Source organism: Gobius niger, assembly GCF_951799975.1.
Source record: "Gobius niger genome assembly, chromosome: 11".
NCBI lineage: Eukaryota > Metazoa > Chordata > Actinopteri > Gobiiformes > Gobiidae > Gobius > Gobius niger.
This window is the reverse complement of record NC_136862.1, coordinates 9,372,272-9,385,668: the sequence shown is the minus strand read 5'-3', so window position 1 is coordinate 9,385,668 and position 13,397 is coordinate 9,372,272. Positions and strand designations below refer to the sequence as shown.

Here is a 13,397-nt window from a genome sequence, read left to right as displayed (position 1 = left end):
TGAATCTGTATGACCTGCCTGTTTTAGTGAGGGCTGTCCTCTCTCCTTTGGCCAATCAGAGGCCAGCAGTCTGTTCAAGTCACATGATCATTTCAGCGCTTTGGCCATGGCCAGAGGTCAGTCCCAAAACTCGTTCCTAGTCAGCCCAAATTGGATCTGGCCTGGGCAGTGGGGACGCTTGCCTATAGCAGCCTGCCAGTGGAAACACGCCATTAGACCATTTTATGATTTAGAATTATCAAGTGCCAAAATGCTAGTTGCTTTGCAAAGTGTGGCACTGAAGTCAAAGTCTATCATTGAAACAAAAAAAAGTCTTTTTGGTCATTATGTGCTGTCTTGTATGTTCACTGTATGTTCTAAATAATAAAGATAACAAATATGAATGAAAAACACACACTTAAAGATGAGATTAATTAAAGATGGGACTAACTCAAGTAGACCCACATCTCTCCAGTCCCTCTGCAGTTATTATAAGCCATTGATTACAGTTCTTTACTTACAGAGCAGAAGGTGTCATGGCATAAGAGATGGATACAGGCCACAATTTGTCATTTTAATGTTGGGGTAGGATAAAAGGGGACGAGGTAAACGATGCGTAATCATAACAGCGAAAAAATATTTACGGTATAGGCTTCAATTTTTGCCTGCCGCGCTATGAATGATGATTACAGAGCGTGAACTGCCAGAGGAGAGCGGGCACGCAGTTCTCCCGTAAATTATCCGCAAACGAACAGAGGAATTGACATCGGCTTCCCTTCAAATTAAAGCACAAGGAAGTGAGGCAGGTGACACGGGCTGCGGATGACCGAGGGTCCAGTTTTACTGACGAAACCTCTCCCGGAAACAGCCGCTTGTTCCACCGCGCGCTTGGTACGATAGCGCTGCCAATAACCTCTCAGCCGAAAGGACTTGGTGGAGCGTGTTGGTGAATGCTTACCGGGGCAGCGGAGACTTGAAGAAGAAAAAACAACACACTCACACACTTTTCGGGGATTTTCTGGGAATCACAGACTATTTTCCTGCAAGGACGTCTGACAGAAGAGGAGCAACAACCAGAGAAAGATGAACAACAACCCGGTGTACTGGGCTCTGCTGGTCGGGATGAGCGTCCTGCTGATGGAGCAAGGTAAATGATGGCTCTGTCACTCTCTGCGCGCACTTGTTCCGTCTCTCCACTGCTGCACTTTTTGGACCCGGTTTTTTGCTGTCACTTTGCCTCATGTTTGCCCCCACAATGCTCAATGTACGCGCGAGCAGCGAGATTTTATGTGACACCAAAGCTCTTGGCATCAATACCTCGTCTTAACAAAACCGATTAGTAGAGTGTAATTGAATTGGGCTGTGTGACTCGACTCCATAAGTGGCTGTGTTTTTATGGTTTTATTTTATTTTATATGGCCTATGTTCGGTCGTTATTTCACTTTAACTACTTGGACGTTCACGCGTAAACGTCCTCGTGATTTAGGGACCAACTGACTGAAAGATGAAGATTACGTAGAGTGTGTTATTTCCCGGGTGGCACCAGCACTTTTATCCATTTATTGTTTTATTTTTTTATGAGGCACTTGCTTCTTATCCCCGTGGCTTGGAATTGCGCGGCGAATCTTGGCGCACCTTAAATCTCTCCCCGACGGAAGTCTGTGCTGCAAAGTTGATTAAGTGTTTGTTCTTAATCCACATTGGCCGTGCACTCGGGTCGCGAAACTTCAACCCTGCGTTTAGCGAGAAGGCACACAGGTTGACCTTGTATGATACTAGAATATATGAGTACTAACTGGCCACGTGGAGGCGGTCAGTGATCGCGAGCGTGTATCCTTTTGAAGCGTGAGTGATTTTGAGCTGTTGTTTTCTGTTTTCAGATTGAAAAACGAGGCTGTAATTATGAACAAATAGGCTGTTTAAGAGTACGACTGGTTATTCTTTTTGTAGTTACATAGACTAAAGATGACAAGTTATTAATGGGAAGAAAGGAACTGCTATCATCCATTAAACCCCCCAAAACAATCTGAAATGTAAAGATTTGGTCAATTGGGCGAGTAGCAACCAGTGACTGATAAGCATTCTACATTTTCACACACAGATGCTTGTCTTCTTTCTGTCAAACATCCCCTGATACAGACCCTCATAGTTTATATTATATTATTGGCTTTGAAATGTTCTGGATCCTATAAATGAACTCTTCATCAGCGTGGCTCGTTTAATATCAAAGTTTTGTGAAAGCCACATGAGATGGAAAAAGAACTTCGAAATCGATGCTGTACCAGTGTGTCAATGACAGTTGTGTCGTAGCCTGGCTGCATTAAAGATTCTAGATATCTGTCTTCACATGAAGGGGTCTGTTGTGCAGATCTTCACAGTGTTATTGAGCCGTAGTTGAGATAATGGCCGAATCACTGAAGTAGATAGTTATCTTTTTGCCTCTGCTGCCGAGCACCTGAAGATGGCACTGGAGTCAAAGAAATGCTCTCAGCTCTTGTGGCTACAGCTCCAGAGGATGAGCCACAGGCAAAGATTGCTGTGGGCCTGCGTCAGCCCACAGGGGGAGAGTGGAGCCTTTGTCCAAAATGTTAATGACTTCAGCCTTCTGTTCCTTTTCTGTGCCATCTCTCCTTTCACTTTTGACTTCTGGTTGTGCAAGCCACTGTGTAGAAGCATAAAAGAAAATAGGAACAGATCGATGCAGAGCTGATAATGTAGTTCACTTTTGGGCTGCCGGTTTCCAGGAAAAGCACAGGCTTGTTTCCAAACGAGCCGAACGTAATGATATTAACGTGTCGCCTGTCATTGTGGAGACACGTGTGACGGTGTCGAGGTCAGTTTGACGGGTGTAACTCTGGAAGATTGCAAGACTTCCCTGCGTCTCTCTGTTTTGACAGTTCAATCACGAGGACAAGGAAGATTAATGCTTGACATTTGTATCACACATGAAGAGGATCATTAATGCGTTTCACACAATATGTCCTTGCGTGTTCAAAAAGACACACAGAGCGCACAAAAAACACTATTTGTTAAGTCAGAAGTAAGAAGAATCCATTGAGATGGGATATTTTGATGGCAATGAAAATATACCACTGCCTGAGATACCATCTGGATGTGACAAGCTATTTTGATCTGGGGTTGCTGCAGTTGGCCAGGTCTGGGTTCAGCAACATTATGTGTCCAAAGCTGACGACCTGAACAACCAGGTTATGATGACATGGGCATATCCCAAGATGACAGTGCCAGGATTCATCAGGCTCACATTGTGAAAGAATGGTTCAGGGAATGACCACCACAGAGTCCAGATCTCAACCCCATTGAGAATCTCTTGGATCTGCTGGAGAAGGCTTTTTGCTCTCCCATCATCAGTACAAGATCTTGGTGAAACATGAGTGCAAACAGTGGTGCAGGTGGTACAACTCATGATCGGAAGGTCGAACTTTGGCTTCTGCTGTTGGACACTGTCATTGTGTCCTTGGGCAAGACACTTCACCCGCCTTGCCTCGAGGGCCTGCCTACATTATGAGAGTATGAGTGGGAGAGTGGTTCTTGATGTAAAGCACTTTGGGTAAAAGGGCTATACAAGTTGAGACCAGAGTGACCAATTCATCTCTGGTTTGTGAAAGAGCGCTTGGATGCTCCATAGCACTACTGGCAAAATATTCTGTGGACTGATTAACCCAAAGTTGAACACTTTAGGAGGAACACACAACATCATGTGTGGAGGAAAAATGGAACAGCACACCAACATCAAAACCCTACCCGCACTGTGAAGTACAGTGCAGGGAGAATCATGGCATGGGGCTGTTTGATGAAGATCAGACCACACATTTTTATCACCAATAGCCAATTTACTATGACTTTAACAAATTAAATATATATTGCCTATGCGATTAAAATAGGCTCATGTCAAATAACGATCATATTTCAAATTAAAAATGTCCCTCATTGTCCTGCTTTGTCCCTCTTAAAAATGCTTCATGTCCCACATTTGGCAGCTTACAATCTGGTTACTCTAGTTGAGACCATTAACATTGAAGAAGTTTATAGAAACAATGCTACAGCAAATGTGTGCTGTAATCAAAGCTAAAGAAGGTCTGACAAAACAGTGAAAATTGTACTTCCTCAGTAATTACAGCCTTTGAGAATTTCTACATGGACTGGATTGCAATTAATTGTGCAGCGCTGGATAGTGGTGAGCTGTTGGCCGCTGCAGTGCGCCTCCATTTGTTAAAGACATCGAGATCATTGTTGATGGACAGGGTCTGTTCTCCTCCTCTTATCACACAACTACAGCTCCTCACTCGGGATCTCCGGGCAGTAGAGACAAGAGCCGTTAGTGTAATAAATGTGTGCGCCTGTGTCCCGGCGCGCGCTCACATAATGCCTGGAGCAGAATGAGCATGACCAGCGGCTGACAATGGCAGGTAGATGCTTTATCCACCTGTCACATGGACAACGAGAAATGCCATGGGATTCTTGTCATGGGAGTTTTTTATGCTGGAGAAATAATTCACTCCCAGTCACAATATATATATACATATGAGCTACACGCAGTGCTTTTTTTCTCCTGCACAGTTTCATATAGATCTACTTAGCCTACTTTGACTCAAAGAGCAGTTTCCTATTTTCCCCTAAAGCTCCCCTTCATTATGTTTTTGTCATCTACAACCACACATTCACACATAAGCCTGTATCCTGAAGCTGTGTTTTTTTTTAAAGACCTGAACAGACACTGCTTTGCAAAACTATCTTAATATATTGAATTATCTACTTCTCTACAAAACTCATTATTTAGATCCATCCTTGACTCCTGTGCAGAGAAGGGCAGTATATTTGCTGCGTCATGGAGGTCTCCTACTGTGCTGCACTGGACGGAAGAGTTAGTGTTGAACAATCGCATTTGATGCCGTAATCTGCGTAATTACTGAGGGCTTGCCTAAGCTTTTGTGTGAAGCATAAATACTGAAATTTCAATTAGTGCTATCAACAATATGAGCAGAAAGGCTATGAGCAATGGAGGCTCCTGAGAGTCTTCATTAACTATAAAGCAGTCAATAGAAAAAAGAAAAAAAAATCTCTCTCACCACACACTCCTTCGGACAATGGTTCCCAACCATTTTTGTCTTGAAATTTTGAGGTATTCCGCGTAGATATTCCGTTGCAGAAGGGATCAATGAAAACGACTGTTCGTAAAAATACTAATGTTATTTATTCAAAATAATTGAATAGTACAAAAAAAGTCAAAATAATCAAATAGTAGGTGACGGTGGTGCCCTTGGTTGAGCGGGTCGTCTTGTGATTGGAAGGTCATGGGTTCAAATCCTAGCTCTCACAAATGCACACTGTCGTTGTGTCCTTGGGCCAGACACTTCACCCTACTTGCCTCCAGTGTCTGTGTACATTGGTGTGTGAATGAGAGAATCCAAGGGTGACTGGTTCCTTACTGTAAAGAGCTTTGGGCCTGATAAAAGTATAAGTTGAGTCCATTTAGTAGAGGGTTTGGTTTCATCTTCCTTTTTAATCTAAAATTGTTCCAAGTACCCCCTGCTCAGGAGGACAGTAAATGATTATGCGGGCCATTATGACTATTGTAAAGTCATGTGGCCAACAAGATGATGAAATGTTCCCAGAGTTTAGGAGATTCCAGGCTTCAGGAAGGTTTGCTGTGCATTAACTTTCCCAGGTTTAAGACTGAGAAAACCCATAGAAAGAAAAGCTAAACGAAAGCTTTACTCTTCATAATCTTCATATGTGGGCTTAATACTTTATCTGCTGAAATGTGACACTCAGGGCATGACCACGTGCCTTGTATCAGTAGAAGGTGCGCTTTGCTGGTGGATGCTTGGGTGAGTCAGCAGCTGTCTAAGCCCTGAGCTATTTGTTAAGAGCTCCATGTGGTGCTGCGTGAGAGAGTTGCTCTCCGGCGTGAGACTTCCTGGGTCTACAGCATCATTGAAAACCAAGGGCACCACAGACATTGCTATTAAACTGTTCTTGTTTGCCCACAGCCGTGGTCATAATAACATACAGCTTCTTTTGTTTCTTGTTAAGATGAAAATATATGGATCCACTCCTCTGTATCCTATTTTACAGTATTGCTTTCTTCTGAATTTTACAACTTTCTACACTCAGATGACTCGGAGGAGGAATACACCGCTATTATGTTACTTTTTCCTGCTCCACCGATAATAATGGACCTCTCCCAGAATATCTTTCTCTTTCCCCCTTATTTTGGGTCATGGAGAGATGATTTCGCTGAACTTGAGTTGCGTGTTGGTTGGTTGGTGGAGAGGCTTTCAACAGGGGTAGGTTGTAAAAGGCTCTGCTCCGTGTCCGGCCCTGTCACTGTGATTGATGTGAAAGACAGCCCTTTGTTCTTGGCAGACGGGGGATTCACCCTCCTGGCTGTGCTTATACACGTATCTTGGTTTAAAGAGGGATTGGGAGACGGTCAAAGGCACACTTTATGCCATGAACACGCTCCTTCCTAATCGAAATATGAGAAAGCCCAGAGGAGGCATGAAGGATGAGGCAGCACATGGAGCAGGTGCATGTTTTCTGTTGGTGGTTGTAGAGCACAAGTCGCTGGATAAATGAAAGTGAACTTGTCAGGCTGCGGTGAGACAGAGTGAATAATAATGTTCCTCCACAAATGGCTCCAAATTCAAGTCGCCCCTTTCCTTCTGACTTGAGCAAAGTGGAGGGCGGTTTCTTGCTCTACACTTGTCGAAAGTTCTTGTCATTTCAAAACCCAAGAAGAGGATTAGATGGTAGTTTCTTCTTGCTATATTTCTGCATATTATGTAGCAATCCTCAGATGTTAGTAGCTAAGAAGACAAATACAAACAGTATACTGTAAGTGCTTTATTTGGTAACATACAACCGTACAACCTAATTGTGTCCTGAGCCGCTGCGACTGAGTGCACCACCATTGTGGGCCAACCTGACCGGCATGTTTTTGGAGGTCGAGTAAACAGTAGCACCTGGAGGAAACCTGGCTCGCTGCCTTCAGTGCTCCTTTGATCCTCTGAAACAGTGCACCGCCTCCTTGGTTTTGTCCCTGTTTCAGAGTGTGGTGTCCTGCACTGGTCAGCTCCTCTATCTCCTCCTCCTTCTGCCTGCGCAGCTCCCTCCGCTCCTCAACAGTCTTTCTCCATCTTCTCCTCATTTGTCCCTTCCTTGTTTCCTTTAGCGCCTCTTGTGATGCCTCCACTGTGCTGCAGGTGTGGGGAGGCTCTTGGTGCCTCTTCAGTGTTTCAGAAGAAGACATTTGTAGGTTTCAAATGTGTTTCGCTCGCTGTTTGTTTACTTTTAAAAAGCTGCTTTCTTTACTCTCTGCAGTGAAAAATCTGTTGAACCTCACACAAAAACATGGCAGACGAACAAAAGCAAAACAGTGTGGAACACAGAAACCACAAATGCAGTTTGCAGAAAAAGGCAAGAAAGGCAGCTGTACCAAGAGAGAGGTAGTTGTTGCCATGAATGAACAACTAACCTGAAAGGAGGTAACTGGTAGCCTGGCATACCGCGTGACCCGCTCCATGTATTTTGTTAGTGCTAGAGATCTGCTTTCAAAGTGCCAGTGGAAACCAATCAAACGGGCTCAGAGCAAAAAAAAATAGTCTTGTTTTTAGAGCAGCTAATTGCTCTTGTCACGATACAGTAGCAATAAATAGAAATCGCTACTTAAGTGACAGTGGCGAGCGTTTTTTTTAGCCCCATTTTTATAGCTATGATCCTTCTCTGCTGACAACAATTGTCTAAATGCATAATGTAGGACCTTTAGGGCGCCATCCTTTCAGAACGGAGGCAGTTGCCCTTTTAACAGGAGCAAATATTCCCCCTCCATTTACACACTGTATGTCTGACATGCGGCGCATTCATCATGAGACAGGGCCATTCTCCATCCTTCACCTCACTGTGTGACAGGAGCAGGACGGCCTCCGTCTGGAGATGACAAACGATCGTATCAACTGCTGAGCGTTGTCACAGGCATGATGATGTGATATTGATGTTGATAGGAGCCGTAGGTGCAGTCAAGCTCCAGTATGCGCTAATTCAGGCCTAAAATTAATTTCCAGATGTGTTTCTGTTGCCATTGTCTGTGGATGGGTTTTGTACATCTGTATGAGAGACGTGTGTTGCTTTTTAGAGCTGCTTCGTGATCATTATTGAAGAGTCACTTTGAGCTGACTTTAAGATTTGTTCACTGTTCAAAAAGTTTACTTAATTGTCAATTCTATTACATTTGGAGCACACATAGCTAAACAAAATTATGTTGAAAACAGTGTATTAAACAAATAAAATAATAAATATAAAAAATGCATCAGTATACACACACTTGTATAGTAGTTTGGGCTTTGTATTGTCCAGCAGAACAAAACTTTGCCAAAGCTTCTGTTCCACTTTCCTTTAGAATAGGTGTAGGGCTGGGTACCGTTAAACGGTACCTACTTGGTACCGACCGAAAAGCTCCGGTAAGAGGCGGTATCAAAAAACTTTTTTTATTTGGTGCTAATTTTCGGTACTTTTTCTCTCCAAACGTCAATAAATGATCCGCAGTGAGTCTAAAAAAGCCTGAACTCATGAGCAGCTTCAGCGCAAATGCAGAAGCGAAGCAAAGCTATAACTTACTATAGCTTTGAGATGGCAGAGATGGCAGAGCCGCGGTCTGAGCCAGGACTAAACCAGGACTAAACCAGGACTCACAGTAAACTGGTTAAAAACCAGGACTAAACCTGGACTGAATAAGAAACTAGAGCTCTTAGACAAATAGAAAAGCAGTGACAACACGGTAGTGACAACAAGAAACACATGGGCTTTACCTTTAGCTTTAGCCCCGCAGAGCCTGAAGTTACGCGCTGTTGTTTACAACTCCAGCTGCACCAAATGGCAGCACGGAGCATTTGGGATCAACGATTGTTTCTGGAAAAGGTGAGCGCTCACTCTGCATTAGCCATTTTTGGAACAGTTATGGTACATTTTCAGTGATAGAGTGAGCGCTCTCACTATCTCGAACAGCGCAGAAGTTTATCTGAAAGAAAACGGTGCCTGATGTGGATCTGGTCTGTTCCTCAACTCAGAAGGTAATGATGTCCTTTCTCTCTACGAACGATACTTTTCCTATGCACATTATTTTAACTCAATTAAAATAACATAGGTATCGAAAAAAGTACTGTTAATGCACCGGTACCGAAAAGCAGGTATCGTTAAAGTAGTGGTATCGAAAAAAGACGAACGATACCTAGCCCTAAATAGGTGTGTGACCCATGATAAATCAAGGCTTTTTGTAATGCCACTTCCAAGAGCCCACGCTTCACTGATTAGAAGTTTGGCAAAAGTTCCCTACAAACAAGTATTACATTTCTTTTGGTCCTACTCGTGTTAATTCCCCTTTCTTTTATGTTTATTTGACTGGTTGCAAGCAAAAGTTAAAGGTGCTGTGCTATAATGATGTTCTAATTATCTGAAGCCGAGGTGTGTGCCGGGGTCACGGAGGCTGAATACTTGGGAAATGTCAGGTCATGACTTTAGTTCACGAGTTTAGCCTTCTCCGTTCTAAACCACACGCACTTTGCACTCTCACATCTGCTTCACAACCAGAATAATTACAGTGCAGCCATAATAGATGTCATGGCTCCACATTAAACCATTGAGGCTCGTTGTGATTATATTGCAAATAGATGAAGTCATAAACCAAAGCGGCTTCCTCTGCTACAGTATAATTACATTTTGCACACACCAAACCAAATGTAGCTTTTGTATCAATAAATTGTTTGTTTTGCCACGTCGGTCTGGATGTCCTTGTAATTGAATTTTGTGTGTTTTAAAAAGGCGATCAAGCTGTCCCTTATCTCATGAATGGCCTTTTTGTCCTCTGTTCAGTGCTCTGGCCTAATCGGCACAGAGTGGCGTCTGCAGTGAGTGTTGCACCCTGCAGATTCTGAGCCTCTCCCTTTCTGCATAACTGACTTCTGAATAAAAGGACGGTGAATGTTTTTGGGGCAGGTCCAGGTAAATCAGAAAGTCCATGTATTTGCCCGACATGGATCAACACTTGAGCCAAGCAGTTAGGTGTTTTTTTCGGCCCAGTGCTTCTCTCTCTGTCTCGTGTTGATTAATCAGGAGCCGTTTCCTGTGCTCTCGCCTCATGTGAGTGGGCTGTAGTGCAGAGTCTACACCTGGGATAATGTCACATTAGCATACGTCTGTGTCACTCACTGTACAGAGACATAGCCCTGTATTCCACTGCACACATGCGACTAGTGTCATCAGGAGGCAGAGCTGTGTTTTCTCCTCAGACTCAGAGACTCTGGACTGTGCTCAGATGCATTAGCCCTAATGGGACGCTGTGGGAGAGAAGTGCAGAGCAATGTGGAGCTTTACTGTCTGCACAAAACACAGTGTTATAGGTGGGTAATCACAGAATAGTTTTCAAAGTTAAAGTCCTGGTAAAGTCAGGGTTTTCTTCCAAAAATCCTGACTTTACCAGCAGGGATTGAACTTCCAACTTGCCGGTCCTGAGATGACCCGCTCTGCCATCTGAGCCCCAATTTGCAAACGCTGAAAATAAGACTAATCCTTCGGCAAATTAAATCATTGCTTAACACTATGCAAACATTTCATATCATTAGTTTTCTAATTCATCATTGCAAATTGAGAGCACTTCTTATTAGTAAATGATGGAATTACAAGTAGCGGGAATGAGCAAAGTCATTTCAACTTTTCAGAGTGAAAAATCAAAGACCGGGTGGGTATTGTGTGGTCTGCTGAATTAAAGGGGCAGTGCCTATTTTAATACTTAGTAGAGTGAAATCCATTTTGCTTCCTGCCCTTGCTTTCCTCCATGTTGTAATATTATTCTACACTTTTCACACCACCTTGACGTCCCTCTGCTGTGGTGACAGGGCAGAGTGAAAGAGGCTTTTTGTCCATCTACTTTTTTCCAATTGACTTATATTCACTGCAGTCCAGTGAGAAGCTTGGCTACAAGAGCATGTCCGCTCACAGGAGAATGGCTTCAAACGTCGGTGTTCTTAACACTCCAGCTCTGAGCGTAGGATTGCAGCTCAATCATACATTCAGAATCACTGCTAGGAAATTTTAAAAAGGCCCTTGGATGGAAGTTCAAGTTTAGCTGGAAATTACACCGTTTTTTTTAAAGTTGCCTGGCCGAAACTTGTTAAGTGAGCTGATATACTGTGTGTTCAGAACAGCTAGAAAATGCACATTGTGCTGCATGGTAATTGGCCTCTTATTGCTCCATTGAACACATCTTAAACTCTTTACTTTCACGGTTAAATCGGGTGGATCAAAACAATGAAACATGCTCATGAGCTGTGGAGAGACTGCTGCTGATCTGTAATGCGTGAAAAAGCCTCTAAAAACCTCTCTGTTTTCCTGTCTGTTTGCCTGTGCTGCTGAATGCTGGTTAGGCACCTGAACTCCTTGTTGTGTAGCTGTTCAGTTGAAAACAGAGGGACAACAGGTCTGTTGTACAAGAGCACTTGAAAGAGTAGAACATGTACATGCAGCTCAAGTCTGGCTAGAATCGGAGCTGCTCACTTCTGCTTTTCCGATCTGGGAAATTTTAACCCACCAAATGAAGTTCTTGCCTTTACGTGGGTTTTGGAATCCCTGTTAAAATTGGGCTGGATTGGGATTCAAATTTCCCAAGCTGACTGTGAATGGCCTCACACTCACAGGTGATGTGCTGCCCAGTGCTAATGAGAGGCTCAGCAGGAGCTGGGCTGGGCCCGTTGGCTGCAGGAAGGGCTCTGCTTCTGACACAGTCATTTATCTGTGTTTACCAGAGCGCTGCATCAGAGTCAGCTAAATATTCACAGATTGTATTAGAATGGGACTTTAAACTGTCTCAAGGGCTGTGACTTTGTCACTCAGGGCTAATGCAAGAGCTTCTTTCAATCCCACTTTTACCAAGTACAGCAGATGAAATGGGGCTCTTCTACGTAACCTCTTTAAAATACTTCCACATTAATTGCCCTACAGAAGCAGAACAACTCATTTTCTTAACTGCACTGACTGTGATGTGTTTGAAACATTTCTCCCTTGGAAATTAGACATTTATTCTCTAGAGACTGACCTGTATAAATTAAGGATAGATGAAAAAACTGTTTGCACTGGTACTTCACTGTGTCTATTCCTGCTGCTGATGATTGATGCTCATTATAATCAAGCCTCCTTGATTATACTGTCACTTATCTTGACAATGACAATAAACTACTGAATCTGAGTATAAACTTGTAAATACTTGGTATAGCATTGTGGTAGATGGTAATGATCCAAACCAATAAGCATAAAGAGGATGCAATAATGTAATGAACCTTGTGGATTTCCAGTAGGTTTTGTGCGTTTGCTGCTGACTACAGTTCATTCCCACAGTGTTTTTGGCTTGTAACTAGCACAAACACATCTCCATTCCCTTTCTTTCTATTATTAAGAGCACATTATTCAGTAAAGAGAGCTGGCCTGGCAGAATTACTGTTATCTAGACTCTCTGAGCGCAGTGGGATATACTCATGATTATTTATTCTTCATTTATTCTCTTTATTGTAGAAAGTTGGTGTGGGCCAGACCAAGACAGACAGATATTACTAAAAACAGACTGGCAATAGTTGTCCTTAAATGTTACAAATATAGCACAGTATATCATTGCTGTAATTGCTGTTAGTCAAGTGGATCTTTTGCAAACCTTGAATTATTAACGTGTTCAATCATCAACAGACATTGCAATTGTACAGTAAAGATGACATTTAACTTTGAATTACGTAGAGTCTCTCGAAATATAGGAAAGCATGAAGCCCTTAATAAGTACAGTAGGCAAAAAAGTCTGTTGCGCTCCGATGGTAGCATAAAAACCTTATTTAAGAGTACCTTGAGGCTCTGTAGCATCAAGCTATCTGGCCCCAAATCTCATATGTAAATGAGAGAACGCTGCGTGACTAAAGAGAGTGCGAAAGACTCAGCTGCTGATCAGCCTTTGCACGTGCTACTTGTTTTGCACATGAGCAAACGGTAAATGACCCCCTGTGTGTATTCACTACAGAACCAGATGGAGTTTGTGTTTCTTACAGACGTCTGCATTCTTGGTTTTGTGTTTCTGTTTCGTTCCAGTGTTCAGTGACTGTCACATGAGCAGCAGCTGTCAAAGATGAGCCTGCAGTGAACAGGTTCAACTGGAGCTCAAACACCCCCCGCTGCTCAGGGAAACAACAAAGACATCAAAATATTTTGGAAACACTTTCACTGCTATTTATTTACAACATAATTGTGTGCCGCTTCTGATACACAGAAAATGAGTGACACTCATATTATACTTTTGAACATTTTTTACAAAATATTTTCCATTAATTAAAATCGTTTTGCTGTGCATGCTTGCTGAACCACTTTCTTTT

At 43.0% G+C, this 13,397-nt stretch overlaps 1 protein-coding gene across 2 annotated transcripts in view; it reads left to right on the top strand.

Annotated features, from left to right (window-relative positions):
• The first annotated feature begins 876 nt into the window (after positions 1-876).
• Positions 877-13,397, top strand: part of ntm (neurotrimin) — a 610,313-nt gene continuing 597,792 nt past the window's right edge. For both annotated transcript variants that reach the window (XM_079565682.1, XM_079565681.1), the window contains exon 1: positions 877-1,126. In XM_079565682.1, the coding sequence (XP_079421808.1) occupies positions 1,063-1,126 (64 nt within the window). In that variant the 5' untranslated portion in view covers positions 877-1,062. The remainder of the gene's footprint in view (positions 1,127-13,397) is intronic.